This window comes from Heterodontus francisci, chromosome 25, assembly GCF_036365525.1.
Source record: "Heterodontus francisci isolate sHetFra1 chromosome 25, sHetFra1.hap1, whole genome shotgun sequence".
Taxonomy (NCBI): domain Eukaryota; kingdom Metazoa; phylum Chordata; class Chondrichthyes; order Heterodontiformes; family Heterodontidae; genus Heterodontus; species Heterodontus francisci.
In genome coordinates this window covers 21,549,766-21,564,631 of record NC_090395.1, presented here as the reverse complement: position 1 = coordinate 21,564,631, position 14,866 = coordinate 21,549,766, and the positions used below count along the sequence as shown (strand labels likewise).

Sequence of the window (14,866 nt, the reverse complement as noted above, 5' to 3'; positions counted from 1 at the left end):
TGAAGGACTCATGGCAGATGCTAGGAAAACAAGCGCAAAATGGAGGAAGGTCTTGTTGTGGTCACAGACAAGTTAAACGTTGAGGGAGTGGAAGCCCTTCCTGTTGATGAATCTGAGTGGGCAGTCGCTCGGTGCCTTGATGGCCACATGGGTGCAATAAATGATGCCTGGAGCAATCCAGCGATGACAGCAAAATGCAATGGCTCTCTTCCTGCAAGGGTGCAGCTGTTGTGAAATGAATGTACTGTCCAGCTCTGGCAAAGAGAGCATCAGTAACCAGCAAAATGCAGTGGTGTGCAACTGTTTGTGAGATGCCTGTAAGATCCACAGCTGATCCTTAGAATGAGCCAGAAGTGAAACAGTTCAGGGCCACAGTGACTTTGCTGGGTCATGGTGACCAGTGTTGTGAGGTGTGAGGTCTTTGGTGACGAGGTTCCAGATCTATGTGACCATCTGCCTGGAGATTCGCAGTCTCCTCCGTCTCTGGGTCTCTGTCATCTCCAGGTGGCTCCGCCTCCAGCAGTAGATCCTGTGATGAGGGTTTGGCCTCTGTTGCCACTCTGCCCCTATTTCCTCTCCCGTGCCCTCCTGTTGCTCAGGGTTCTGTCCTTCCTGTGGAGGGTGTTGTCCCTCATTGCCAGTGGGCTCAAAATCTGACAGTCGTGCCCCCATCGCCAGCTGCAGCCTTCCTTTTGGACAGGCCACTGCCCAATGGCCCTTGGCAACATTTCTCCCTGTTCCTTTGCCCCCACCATGCCAGGGTGCTGATAGATTGGGGTGGGTGAGATTTCACAGCAAGGGATATAGAATCTGCTGTTTGTGAAGCTTGGTGATAATTGGTGATTGCCTTTTAATTGTTGATTGAATGTGATCTCTTTGTGTGTTCCTCCCTTCCAGTTGCAGGCTGAGCTTATCTCTCTGCGCAGTAAAGAGGACGAGACCATCACTGAGAACCACAAGCTCAAACTGACCAATCAGGAGCTGGAGATGCGGCTGGAGCAGATCCAACAGGAGGCCCAGGACCGGCTGGTGGGTCAGCAGGAGGAAGCAGCTCAACGAGAGGAGAAAGAACGGTAAGAAACCCTGTACACACTCTGTGTACTGAGTACATACCCTGTACACGGCATACACACTCCGCACACTGAGTACACACCCCGTGCACTGTGTACATAACCCACATGCTGTCTACACATATGTGTATTGTGTTCAGACAACATTTACTGTATATTAACCCTGCACACTGTGTACACATCCTGTGCAACTTGTACAAACCCCACATACACTATACACAGCCCACACTGTCTATTGAGTACCTACCCTGCACACTGCATACATACTCCGCACACAGTGTACGCACCCCGTGCACTGTGAACACACCCTGCACACTATGTGCAGAACCCACACACAGCATACACACCTGAGGCACTGTGTATGGCCACACACACAGTGTGGGTAACCAGCATACATCATGCACTGCGAACAGACATCATACACTGCGTACACAACCTGCAAATGCAACATGCACTCCGTGCACTGTGTAAACACCCAACACCCTGTGCACATATGTCGCACACACTGTCCACACCCTACACATGGCATACGGACCCCACTCATGGCGCAGACACCCCACATGCCATGTACATACCTCACACACCATGTACACACACTTTGTACACAACCCGCAGGCTGTGCATACACCCTGCACATTCTGTACACACTCCGCACAATGCACACACATGCCACACACTGTGCACACACCCAGCACACTGGGTACACACAGACATTGTGAACAGATGGGGATGGAATAAAAAGCTAGTCTCAATAATGATGATCATGATGCTTCTGGATTATCATAAAAACTAATCTAGTTCACTAGCGTCGTTTAGGGAAGGAAATTCGCCATCCTTATCTGGTCTGGCCTACATGTGACCCCCGACCCAATATGGTTGACTGTTAACTGCCCTCTGAAATGGCCCAGCAAGCTACACATTTGTGTCCAAACTGGTACAGAAAAGTCAAATAAGAATAAAACCAGTGGGACCACCTGACATTGACTTGGGCACCGGAAACAACAAAGGCACACACTGCCGAGTCAACCTTGCGAAGACCTCCTCACTAACATTTGGGGACTTTTGACAAAAGTGTGAGAGCTGGGCCATAGACTAGTCAAAGAACAACCTGACAATCATACTCACTGAATCATACCTTTCAGCCAATGTCCCAAACTCCTCCATCATCAACCCTGGGTATGTCCTGTCCCAACAGCAGAACAGACCCATCAGAGGGAGTGGCCCTGGGAGTCCTCAACATTGACTCTGGACCACATGAAGTCTCAGGGCAATGTGTCAAATATGGAAAAGGAACCGTCCTGCTGATTATCACCTTCTGCTTTCCCTCAGCTGATGAATCCGTCCTCCTCCATGTTGAACAGTGCTTGGAAGAAATCCCAAGGGTAGCAAGGGCACAGAATGTACTCTTTATGGGGGATGTCAATGCCTATCACCAAGGGTACCGGGTTCATCACTACTGACCAAGCTGGCTGAGTCCTGAAAGATATTACCACTATGATAAATGGGATAGCCTCAGACCAGGATTAGCAGCTCAAAACTGAGGCATTGTGGGCCATCAGCAACAGCAGAATTATATTCAACCCCAATTTAGAATCTTATTGTCCAACATATCCCTCACTCTACCATTACCATCACACCAGGGAACCAATCCCGGCTCAATGAGGAGTGCAGGAGAGTATTCCAGGAGCAGCACCATGCATATTTAAGAATGCAATGCCAACGTGGTGAAGCTACAACACAGGACTACATGCATGCAATACAGCGGAAGCAGCATGTGATAGACAGAGCAGAGCTAAGCGATCCCACAACCAATGGAACAGATAAAAGCTCTGCAATCCTGTCACATCCAGGTGTGAATGATGGTGGACAATTAAACAAGTAACTGGAGGAGGAGGATCCACAAATATCCCCATTCTCAATGATGGAGGAGCCCAGCACATCATTGCAAAAGACAAGGCTGAAGCATTTGCAGCCATCTGCAGCCAGAAGTGCGGAGTGGATGATCAATCTCAGCCTCCTCCTGTGGTTCCCAACATTACAGATGCCAGTCTTCATTCAATTCGGTTCATTCCATGCAATATTAAGAAATGGCTGAATGCACTGGACACAGAAAAGGCTATGGGTCCTGATGACACCCCGGCTGTAGTACTGGAGACTTGTGCTCCGGAACTCGCTGCCCCCACCCCGTACAAAAGTTCCAGTACAGCTACAAAACTGGCATCTACCCCACAATATGAAAAATTTTCCAGGTATTTCCTGTCCACAAAAGTCCAATCTGGCCAATTACTGCCCCATCAGTCTACTCTCCATGATCAGCAAAATAATGCAATGTATTGTTGGCAGTGCTATCAAACAGCATTTATACAGCAAAAACCCATTCACCAATGTTCAGTTAGGGTTTGCCAGGTCCACTTGGCTACAGTCCTTATTACAACCGTCGTCCAAACATGGACAAAAGAGCTGAGTTTCAGAGGTAGGTGAGAGTGACTGACTTTGACATGAAGGCAACATTTGACCAAGTGTGGGAGCCCAAGCAAAAGTGAAGTCAATGGGAAAACTCTTCACTGGTTGGAGTCATAACTAGCACAAAGAAAAATGCTCATGCTTGTTGGAGGCCAATATTTGCAGCTCCAGGACATCACTGCAGGAGTTCCTCAGGGTAGTGTCCTAGTCCAAACATCTTCAGCTGCTTCATCAATGACCTTCCCTCCATGATAAGGCCAGAAGTGGGGATGTTCGCTGATGATTGCAGTGTTCAGTGCCATTCACGAATCCTCAGATACTGAAGCAGCCCATGTCCACAAGCAGCAAGGACTGAACAACATTCAGGCTTACACTGAGAAGTGGCAATTAACATTTACACCACACAAGTGCCAGGCAATGACCATCTCCAACAAGAAATAATCTAACCATCTTCCCTTGACATTCAACGGCATTAGCTCACTGAAACCACCACAATCAACATCCTGGGGGTTACCATTGACAAGACACTTAACTGGACCAGCCACATAAATACTGTGCTACAACAGCAGGTCAAAGGCTGAGAATTCTGCGGTGAGTAACTCACTTCCTGTCTCCCCAAAGCCTGTCCACCATCTACAAGGCACAAGTCAGGAGCGTGATGGAATGCTCTCCACTTGCTTGGATGAGTGCAGCTTCAACAACACTCAAGAAGCTTGACACAATCCGGGACAAAGCAGCCCGCTTGATCAGCATCCCATCTACCTCCTTAAATAGTCACTCCCTACATCAAAGACGTACAGTGTCAGCAGTGTGTACCATCTGCAAGATGCACTTTCAACAGCTCCTTCCAAACCCGCGACCTCTACCACCTCAATGGACAAGGGCAGCAGACACATGGGAACACCACTACCTACAAGTTCCCCTCCAAGTCACACACCATCCTGACTTGGAACTAGATCGCTGTTCAGTCATTGGGAAGATGCTAGAATCTATTCGAAAGGCTGTGATAAATGGACACATGGATGATAATGATCTGATTGGGCATAGTCAACATGGATTTATGAATGGAAAATTATGTTTGACGAACGTGTTGGGAGTTTTTTGAGGATGTTACGAATTGAATTGATAAAGGGGAGTCGGTGAATGTGATATACTTCGATTTTCAGAAGGCTTTTGATAAAGTCCCCCACAGGAGGTCGGTTAGCAAAATTCAAGCACGTGGGATAGGAAGTATTATACTGGCATAGAATAAGGATTGGTTAACAGGCAGAAAGCAGAGAGTAGGAATAAACGGGTCATTCTCGTGTTGGCAGGCTGTGACTAGTGGGGTACCGCAGTGATCAGTGCTTGGGCCCCAGCTGTTCACAATATATATCAATGATTTGGATTTGGGGACCAAATGTAATATTTCCAAGTTCACGGATGACACAAAACTAGGTGGGAATGTGTGCTGTGAGGAGAGTTTATTTAGAGAGTTGTGATTCTTTGGAATTCTCTACCCCAGAGGGCTGTGGAAGCTCAGTCATTGAGTATGTTTAAAGCAGAGATTGACAGATTTCTAAATACAAATGACATAAGGGGATATGAGGATAGTGTGGGGAAAAAGGCATTGAAGTGGACGATCAGCCATGATCATATTTAATGGCAGTGCAGGCTAGATGGGCTGAATGGCCTACTCCTGCTCCTATATTCCTTCACTGCTGCCTGGTCAAAATGCTACAACTCCGTTCCTGTTTGTATATCTAAACCACATGGACTGCAGTGGCTCGAAAACACACCTCACTGCCACCTTCTCAAGGGCAATTAGGAATGGGCAACAAATGCAGGCCTTGGTAAACATGCTCACATCCATGAATGAATAAAAAGAATGTGAGGCTGAGCCTCACACTGATACAGTGAGTGACTGTGGTTCCCAATCCCTGGAAATCCCTGATGAACAGGGAACCTGGTCTGGGATTTGGGATTGAGGTCCCGGTGCGTGAGGAAATCTAACACTAAATGCCCCCAGTAACCCTTCTCCCTGTCACTGTCACTGACCATCTCTGTTTGTCTGATTCTTTGTTTTTATTACAGAGAGCGGGATCAGTCTCCCGGCAGAGAGGGACGGCGTTCCGATGAAGCTGATCCACAGGTAATGAGGGATGGACACAGCAGGGAAAAGGAGGGATTCAGTCACAGCCCATGTGTGTGTGAGGGTGAGATCTGGTACGTGGATAGCACCCACAGGGAGAGCAGTGAGGGTTCATGTACCATCAGTGGGCTCAGACTGTGGGCAGGGACTGAGTTACACTGATTGTGGATGAGAATTGGGAGAGGGGAGAGGGTGAAATAATGACAGAATCTTCAGACCAGATTCACAGTCACCAGGTGGGCACCTTGTCTGAAAGGAAGAGTTCAGGAATCAGAACTCTGTCACATCTTAAAGAGGAGCAATATTTATATCAGCTTTATTTGACTGGAGATAGACAAAGACCATGAATTAAATAACATTTTTAAAGTATCTTCATCAATGTGAGATATTTTCTTTGATTTAGTTACTGAGAAGTTGTGAATATACTTTATCGAGACAGCTACATTTCTGGGTTACTCTGTGATATAACTGTTTCCCCTCACTTAATGTGACCTATACTCTGGAGTTAATTGTCCCAGATTATCAGTTACTGTGTGAGGATTCTATTTTTGGGAGTTTGCAGAGGGAGAGGATTGGGGTGAAAGCATTTGTACCAATTTCTCTCTGGAGTCTCACTAATTTCCCAGCACGATTCTTGTGTGTTGGGATGTGAAATTGGGTGGGGTGTTGAAATGCTGGAACCTGCAGCCTGTGAGCACGTCTGTGATTAGATTCTGATGGAGGGGTGGAGAGAGACAGTGAGGCTGAAAATATGAGAGACACAGAGAGACTGAGAGACAGAGATATTCGAGACTGAGAGAGAGATGGAGATAAATAGAGGTGGTTTAGAATACATTATGTGAGAGGATTTATTTTTAATTGTCGATTGAATGCGGACCCTTTGTATGTTCCTCCCTTCCAGTTGCAGGCTGAGCTTGTCTCTCTGCGCATTAAACAGGACGAGGCCATCATTGAGATCGAGAGGCTCAAACTGACCAATCAGGAGCTGGAGATGCAGCTGGAGCAGAACCAACAAGAGTTTCAGGAGGCCCAGGATTGGCTGGTGGGTCAACAGGAGGAAGCAGCTCAACGAGAGGAGAAAGAAGGGTAAGAGATCCCCAGGAGGTGTATGTCCCATGGTGCATGTGATCATCTCAGTCATTCCCCATCCCTGTATCCTCCAATCCGACTCCACACACACATTTGCAGCTCCTTCCTGAGGACACACATTATGAACTGCTTTGTTCTCCAATCTCTCTCACCCACAACACCATGGGGCAGAAACTCCACCAAGTTCTGATTTGAAGGTTGAGTTCCTGAATTCTCTCCCAGCAGTATTACATAGGAACAGTGATGGACCATTCAACACATGGAGCCTGTTCAGACATTCAATTAATTCATGGCTTCATCCAATAGTTCTTCCCTTGCAGAGAACAGGTCTAAAGGGAGAGCTAAGAGCAAGGAGAGGACACGAGAAGTCATTGGCGGATAGGATCAGGGAAAACCCTAAGGCTTTCTATCGGTATATCAGGAATAAAAGAATGACTGGAGTTAGATTAGGGCCAATCAAGGATAGTAGTGGGAAGTTGTGTGTGAAATCAGAGGAGGTAGGGGAAGTGTTAAATGAATATTTTGCGTCAGTATTTACAGTAGAGAAAGAAAATGTTGTCGAGGAGAATACTGAGATTCAGGCTACTAGGCTAGATGGGATTGAGGTTCACAAGGAGGAAATGTGAGCAATTTTGGAAAGTGTGAAAATAGATAAGTCCCCTGGGCCAGATGGGATTTATCCTAGCATTCTCTGGGAAGCTAGGGAGGAGATTGCAGAGCCTTTGTCCTTGATCTTTATGTCGTCATTGTCGACAGGAATAGTGCCGGAAGACTGGAGGATAGCAAATGTTGTCCCCTTGTTCAAGAAGGGGAGTAGAGACAGTCCTGGTAATTATAGACCTGTGAGCCTTACTTCGGTTGTGGGTAAAATGTTGGAAAAGGTTATAAGAGACAGGATTTATAATCATCTTGAAAAGAATAAGTTCATTAGCCATAGTCAGCACGGTTTTGTGAAGAATAGGTCGTGCCTCACAAACCTTACTGAGTTTTTCGAGATGGTGACCAAACAGGTGGATGAGGGTAAAGCAGTGGATGTGGTGTATATGGATTTCAGTAAGGCGTTTGATAAGGTTCCCCACGGTAGGCTATTGCAGAAAATACGGAAGTATGGGGTTGAAGGTGATTTAGAGCTTTGGATCAGAAATTGGCTAGCTGAAAGAAGACAGAGGGTGGTGGTTGATGGCAAATGTTCATCCTGGAGTTTAGTTACTAGTGGTGTACCACACGGATCTGTTTTGGGGCCACTGCTGTTTGTCATTTTTATAAATGACCTGGAAGAGGGTGTAGAAGGGTGGGTTAGTAAATTTGCGGGTGACACGAAGGTCGGTGGAGTTGTGGATAGTGCCGAAGGATGTTGTAGGGTACAGAGGGACATAGATAGGCTGCAGAGCTGGGCTGAGAGATGGCAAATGGAGTTTAATGCGGAAAAGTGCGAGGTGATTCACTTTGGAAGGAGTAACAGGAGTGCAGAGTACTGGGCTAATGGGAAGATTCTTGGTAGTGTAGATGAACAGAGAGATCTTGGTGTCGAGGTGCATAAATCCCTGAAGGTTGCTACCCAGGTTAATAGGGCTGTTAAGAAGGCATATGGTGTGTTAGCTATTATTAGTAGGGGGATCGAGTTTCGGAGCCACGAGGTCATGCTGCAGCTGTACAAAACTCTGGTGAGACCGCACCTGGAGTATTGCGTGCAGTTCTGGTCACCGCATTATAGGAAGGATGTGGAAGCTATGGAAAGGGTGCAGAGGAGATTTACGAGGATGTTGCCTGGTATGGAGGGAAGGTCTTACGAGGAAAGGCTGAGGGACTTGAGGTTGTTTTCGTTGGAGAGAAGGAGGAGGAGAGGTGACTTAATAGAGACATATAAGATAATCAGAGGGTTAGATAGGGTGGATAGTGAGAGTCTTTTTCCTCGGATGGTGATGGCAAACACGAGGGGACATAGCTTTAAGTTGAGGGGCGATAGATATAGGACAGATGTCAGAGGTAGTTTCTTTACTCAGAGAGTAGTAGGGGCGTGGAACGCCCTGCCTGCAACAGTAGTAGACTCGCCAACTTTAAGGGCATTTAAGTGGTCATTGGATAGACATATGGATGAAAATGGAATAGTGTAGGTTAGATGGTTTCACAGGTCGGTGCAACATCGAGGGCCGAAGGGCCTGTACTACGCTGTAATGTTCTAATTCTGTTTATGAATATATGTAACTTCTAGCAAGCAACAAGGGAGTATCGGTAAATAGCTGGGTTAGTAACTAAAGTAAAGAGAAAGGAAAGGTCGACTGTTTTTTTCATGTAGTAAGTTGTGTTTTTTAGGCAATCATGGTGTCTAGTGTAAATAATCTCTAATGTTTGAGGAATTTAAGGGAGTAAATTAAGGGTTCGTCATGGCAGGGAAGTTCGGCAGTGTGGAGTGCTCCTCCTGTGCAATGTGGGAAGTCAGGGTCACTTCCAGTGTCCAGGGTGAACACATGTGCAGGAAGTGTCTCCAGCTGCAGCTACTCAAAATCTGTGTTTCGGATCGGGAGCGGCGGCTGGAGACACTGTGGAGCATCCACGAGTCTGAGATCATCGTGGATAGCACGTACATGGAGGTGGTCACACTGCAGGTAAAGATTGCTCAGACAGAAAGGGAATGGGTGACCGCCTGGCAGAGTAGAAGAACGAGGCAGGTAGTGAAGGAGTCCCCTGGGTCCATCTTCCTATCTAACAGATATTGCACTTTGGATATGGGAGATAGATTCTCAGGGGAATGTAGCAAGAGCGAACGGGTGGTTCAGCTGCACAGGAGGGGAGGAAAAACAGTGGGAGAGCTATAGTGATAGGGGTTTCTATCATAAGGGGTATAGATAGATATTTCTGTGGCCGCAAACATGACTCCAGGATGGTATGTTGCCTCCCTGGTGCTAGGGTCAAGGATGTCATGGAGCGACTGCAGGACATTCTGAAAGGGAAGGGTGAACAGTCAGAGGTCATGGTTCACATTGGTACCAACGACATAGGTAGGAAGAGGGATGAGGTCCTGCAACAAGAATTTAGGGAGTTCGGTAGCAGATTAAAAAGCAGGACCTCAAAGGTCATAATCTCTGGATTACTCCCAGTGCCACATGCTAGTGAGTATAGGAATAGGAGGATAGAGCAGATGAATGCATGGCTGAGCAGGTGGTGCAGGAGGGAGAGCTTTAGTTTCCTGGATCACTGGGTCTGTTTCTGGTGAAGGGGGGACCTGTACAAGTTGGACGGGTTGCACCTGAACTGGAACTGGACCAACATCCTTGCTGGGAGGCTTGTTCGTGCTATTGGGGGGGGGGGGGGTGCGGGGGGGGGTGAGGGCGTTTAAACTAATTTGGCAGGGGGATGGGATACAGAGTGGAGGTACAGTAGGGGGTGATGCACAGCCAAATATAGAAGAGAAACTAAGTCAGTCTGAAATGCAGGGCAAATATGGACCTGTTAATGCACAAGCGAATAATGCAAGGCTGGATTGCATCTATTTTAACGTCAGGAGTCTTACCAGTAAGGCAGATGAATTGAGGGTGTTGATTAACACATGGGAATATGATATTATTGCTATCACAGAGACATGGTTGAGGGAAGGGCAGGACTGGCAGCTGAATATTCCAGGGTATAGAATCTTCAGGCGTGACGTGGGGTGGGGGTGGAAAAGAGGAGGTGGCATTGCACTGTTGATCAAGGAGTCAATTACTGCAGTAAGGAGGGATGATATCTTAGAACGTTCCTGAAATGAGGCCATATGGGTAGAACTCAAAAACAAAAAGGGGCAATCATTTGGCTGGGAGTGTACTACAGGTCTCCAAACAGTCAGGGAGAGATAGAGGAGCAGATATGTAGTAAGAGAAGTGTAAAAAGAATAGGGTAATAATAGTAGGGGATTTCAACTTCCCCAATATTAACTGGGATAGTCTTAGTGCAAAAGGCTTAAAGGGGGCGGAATTCTTAAAGTGCATCCAGGAGAGCTTTTTGAGCCAGTACGTAGAAAGTCCTTCAAGAGAAGGGGCGGTACTGGACCTATTCTTAGGGAATGAAGCCAGGCAAGTGGTAGAAGTGTCAGTGGGGAAGCATTTCGGGGATAGTGATCATAACTCTGTAAGATTTAAGGTAGTTATGGAAAAGCACAAAGATGGCCTGGAAATAAAGGTACTGAATTAGGGGAAGGCCGATTTCAATATGATAAAACAGGATCTGGCCAAAGTGGACTGGGAGCAGCTACTTGTAGGGAAGTCTACATGAGACCAGTGGGAGTCATTCAAAGAGGAAATAGTGAGAGTTCAGAGCCAACATGTTCCCATAAAGGTGAAGGGTAGGACCAGCAAGTCCAGGGTACCCTGGATATCAAAGGATATAGAGGATTGGAAAAGGAAATAAAAGGAGGCTTATGGCAGATTCAGAGCGCTGAAAACAACGGAGGCCCTAGAAGAGTATAGAAAGTGTAGGAGGGTACTAAAAATGTATTTAGGAGAGCGAAGAGGGAGCATGAAAAAACACAGCGTGCACGGTAAACGAAAATCCCAATACATTATATTAAGGGCAAGAGGATAACCAGGGAAAGAGTACAGCCCATCAGGGACCAAAGTGGCAATCTGTGTGTGCAGTCGGAGGACATAGGTGAGGTATTAAATGATTACTTTTCATCTGTGTTCACTATGGAGAAGGATGATTTAGGTGTAGAGATCAGGGAGGGGGATTGTGATATACTTGAACAAATTAGCATTGAAAGGGAGGAGGTATTAGCGGTTTTAGCAGGCTTAAAAGTGGATAAATCCCCAGGCCCAGATGAGATGTATCCCAGCCTGCTATGTGAGGCAAGGGAGGAGATTGCAGGGGCTCTGACACAAATTTTCAAATCCTCTCTGGCCACAGGAGAAGTGCCAGAGGACTGGAGGACAGCGAATGTGGTACCATTATTCAAGAAAGGTGGCGGGGATAAACCAGGTAATTAAAGGTCAGTGAGTCTAACATCAGTGGTAGGGAAGCTGTTGAAAATAATTCTGAAGGACAGGATTAATCTCCACTTGGAGAGGCAGGGATTAATTAAGGATAGTCAGGATGGCTTTGTTAGGGGGAGATCGTGTCTAACACATTTGATTGAATTTTTCGAGGTGGTGACTAGATGTGTAGATGAAGGTAAAGCAGTTGATGTCGTCTACATGGACTTCAGTAAGGCTTTTGATAAGGTCCCGCATGGGAGATTGGTTAAGAAGGTAAGAGCCGATGGGATCCAGGGCAGTTTGGCAAATTGGATCCAAAATTGGCGTAGTGGCAGGAGACAGAGGGTGATGGTCGAGGGTTGTTTTTGCGATTGGAAGCCTGCGACCAGTGGTGTACCACAGGGATCGGTACTGGGACCCTTGCTGTTTGTACTGTACATTAATGATTTAGACGTGAATATAGGAGGTATGATCAGTAAGTTTGCAGATGACATGAAAATTGGTGGTGTTGTAAATAGTGAGGAGGAAAGCTTTAGATTACAGGATGATATAGATGGGCTGGTAAGATGGGCGGAGCAGTGAGAAATGGAATTTAATCCTGAGAAGTGTGAGGTGATGCATTTTGGGAGGACTAACAAGGCAAGGGAATATACAATGGATGGTAGGACCCTAGGAAGTATAGAGGGTCAGAGAGACCTTGGTGTACCTGTCCATAGATCATTGAAGGCAGCAGCCCAGGTAGATAAGGTGGTTAGGAAGGCATATGGGATACTTGCCTTTATTAGCTGAGGCATAGAATATAAGAGCAGGGAGGTTATGATGGAGCTGTATAAAACGCTAGTTAGGCCAAAGCTGGAGTATTGTGTACAGTACTGGTCGCCACACTATAGGAAGGATATGATTGCACTGGAGAGGGTGCAGAGGAGATTCACCAGAATGTTTCCCGGGCTGGAGCATTTCAGCTATGAAGAGAGACTGAAAAGGCAAGGGTCATTAGGGAAGAGAAGGCTGAGGCGAGACCTGATTGAGGAATAGAAAATTATGAGGCGCATAGATAGGGTAGATAGGAAGAAACTTTTTCCCTTAGTGGAGGTGTCAATAACCAGGGGGCATAGATTTAAGGTAAGGGGCAGGAGGTTTAGAGGGGATTTGAGGCAAAACCTTTTCACCCAGAGGGTGGTTGGAATCTGGAACACACTGCCTGAAGGGGTGGTAGAGGCAGGAACACTCACAACATTTAAGAAGTATTTAGATGAGCACTTGAAACGCCATAGCATACTAGGCTACGGGCCAAGTGCTCGAAAATGGGATTAGAATAGATCGGTGCTTGATGGCCGGCATGGACATGATGGGCTGAAGGGTCTGTTTCTGTGCTGTATAACTCTATGACTCTAAGCATATGTGAGTCATATTGTGAGCCTGACTGATAATCTTAAAGTGGTTGATAGTGTAATTCCTTTATCAACGCTACCTGTTACATCCTCAAAGAAATCAAGCAAGTTTGTCAAACATGATTGGCCCAACTGTGTAATTGGTCCATTTCTACTTAAATGGTCCATCACACAGAGTCCCATGTTCCAACCCTTGATTTTATATTCCTTTATCATCTGTTGGTATCTATTCATCACTCCATAACTTTACACCCTTCCAACAAATCATCCTGTAATCTGTCCTGTTCTAATGGAAAATGCCAATTTTCCAATTCTTTCTATGAATTTGTATTTTTCAGACCAGGCAGCAGCATCATACTGAATCCACTCAGTCTCTCACTCTTGCCTCTGAGTCAGAAGGTTGTGGGTTTAAGACCCATTCCTGGACTTAAGCACAAAAATCAAAGATGCCATTCCCGTGCAGTACTGAGTGAGTGCCGACTTTTGGATGAGATATTAAACTGAGGTCCCTTCTGCCCTCTCAGGTGGATGTAAAATATCCCATGGCACTACTTCGAAGAAGAGCAGGAGAGTTACCCCCGCTGTCCTGACCAATATTTATTCCTCAAACAACATCATAAAAACAGATTCTCTGGTCATTATCACATTGCTGTTTGTGGGAGCTTGCTGTGTGCAAATTGATTGCCGCATTTGCTAAATTACAACATTGACTACACTTCAAAAGTACTTCAGTGGCTGGAAAGCACTTTGGGGTGTCCTATGGTTGTGAAAGGTGCTACAAACATACAAGTCTTGGTTTCTCTCTATCCTCTCTATTGCCTCCACATCTTCTTATAATGCAGAGTTCACTATCTCCCTGAACCCTCCCTCCTGACTACAGAGCTGGTTACCAGCGGCAATTGCCCTGTTATCGTCACTGCCGGTAAACACAAAGTAACGCTATTCTCCCGCTGTAATTCCTGCTCCACAGACTTCAGAGAACTCGCTCCATCCGACGCCGTGTGACTCACAATGCTTCCAGCAAACCGGAACCCCTGGGAGAGGATTCTGGGCTCCCTCACCTGAGGGTCGAAGGTCAGGAAGTGACGGTGGGGACTGGAGGTGATGGAGATGGAGCCTGTGAGGAAACAGCAACAACTTCAGCAAGAGACGAAACAGCAGAGAGAGTCAAAGAGGTAGCTGGGCCTGGGAATCAGGCTTCTCCACTGTTAGACCCGCAGGAAGGCCTCAGTCCTGCAGGAACTGCTTTACCCATTGCCGTCTCCACAGAGACACTCAGATCTCCTCATAGAGCAGAGGGACAAAGATTCCCAGCCATAATCAAACTCATTCTGCATCAGAGACTGGCTGTCACCTGCTTTATGTTTCTCTTTGTGTCGGTTACACCTTTAGGGAAAGGTCAAAGCAAAGAATATCGAGGGAAGTCAAATAGATAGAAAGGCCGATACTTGGATAATGACAATAACATTTCACAAGTTTTCCCATGAGATTCTGGGGAGGGGGGGTGGCTTGGAAATTAGGTGGGGAATGAACCTACTGGATGCTGCAGCCTCACACACTTTTGGGATTAGAGTCTGATGGAGAGGGTGGTGGTTGAGTGAGAAAGAGGAAGACAAAGAGAACAAGAGAGGGAGATGCAGAGATGGATTGAGAGTGAGAGAGACCGAGGCTGGGATTTTCCCAGCACAGGCTAAGTCCCGATGTTGGATTCCAATGTGAATCCCGAGCCCGCGCGGGCAGGCAGCAGGACCAGGGCGGCAATCTTCCCGGCGGTGG

General features: G+C 46.7%; 1 protein-coding gene across 11 annotated transcripts in view; it reads left to right on the top strand.

Moving 5' to 3' along the window:
* LOC137383779 (trichohyalin-like) overlaps positions 1-14,866 on the top strand; it is a 251,631-nt gene that overhangs the window by 192,982 nt on the left and 43,783 nt on the right. For all 11 annotated transcript variants that reach the window (XM_068056969.1, XM_068056972.1, XM_068056968.1 and 8 more), the window contains 4 exons: positions 898-1,073; positions 5,607-5,664; positions 6,566-6,750; positions 14,061-14,265. In XM_068056969.1, coding sequence (XP_067913070.1) covers positions 898-1,073; positions 5,607-5,664; positions 6,566-6,750; positions 14,061-14,265 — 624 coding nt within the window. The remainder of the gene's footprint in view (positions 1-897; positions 1,074-5,606; positions 5,665-6,565; positions 6,751-14,060; positions 14,266-14,866) is intronic.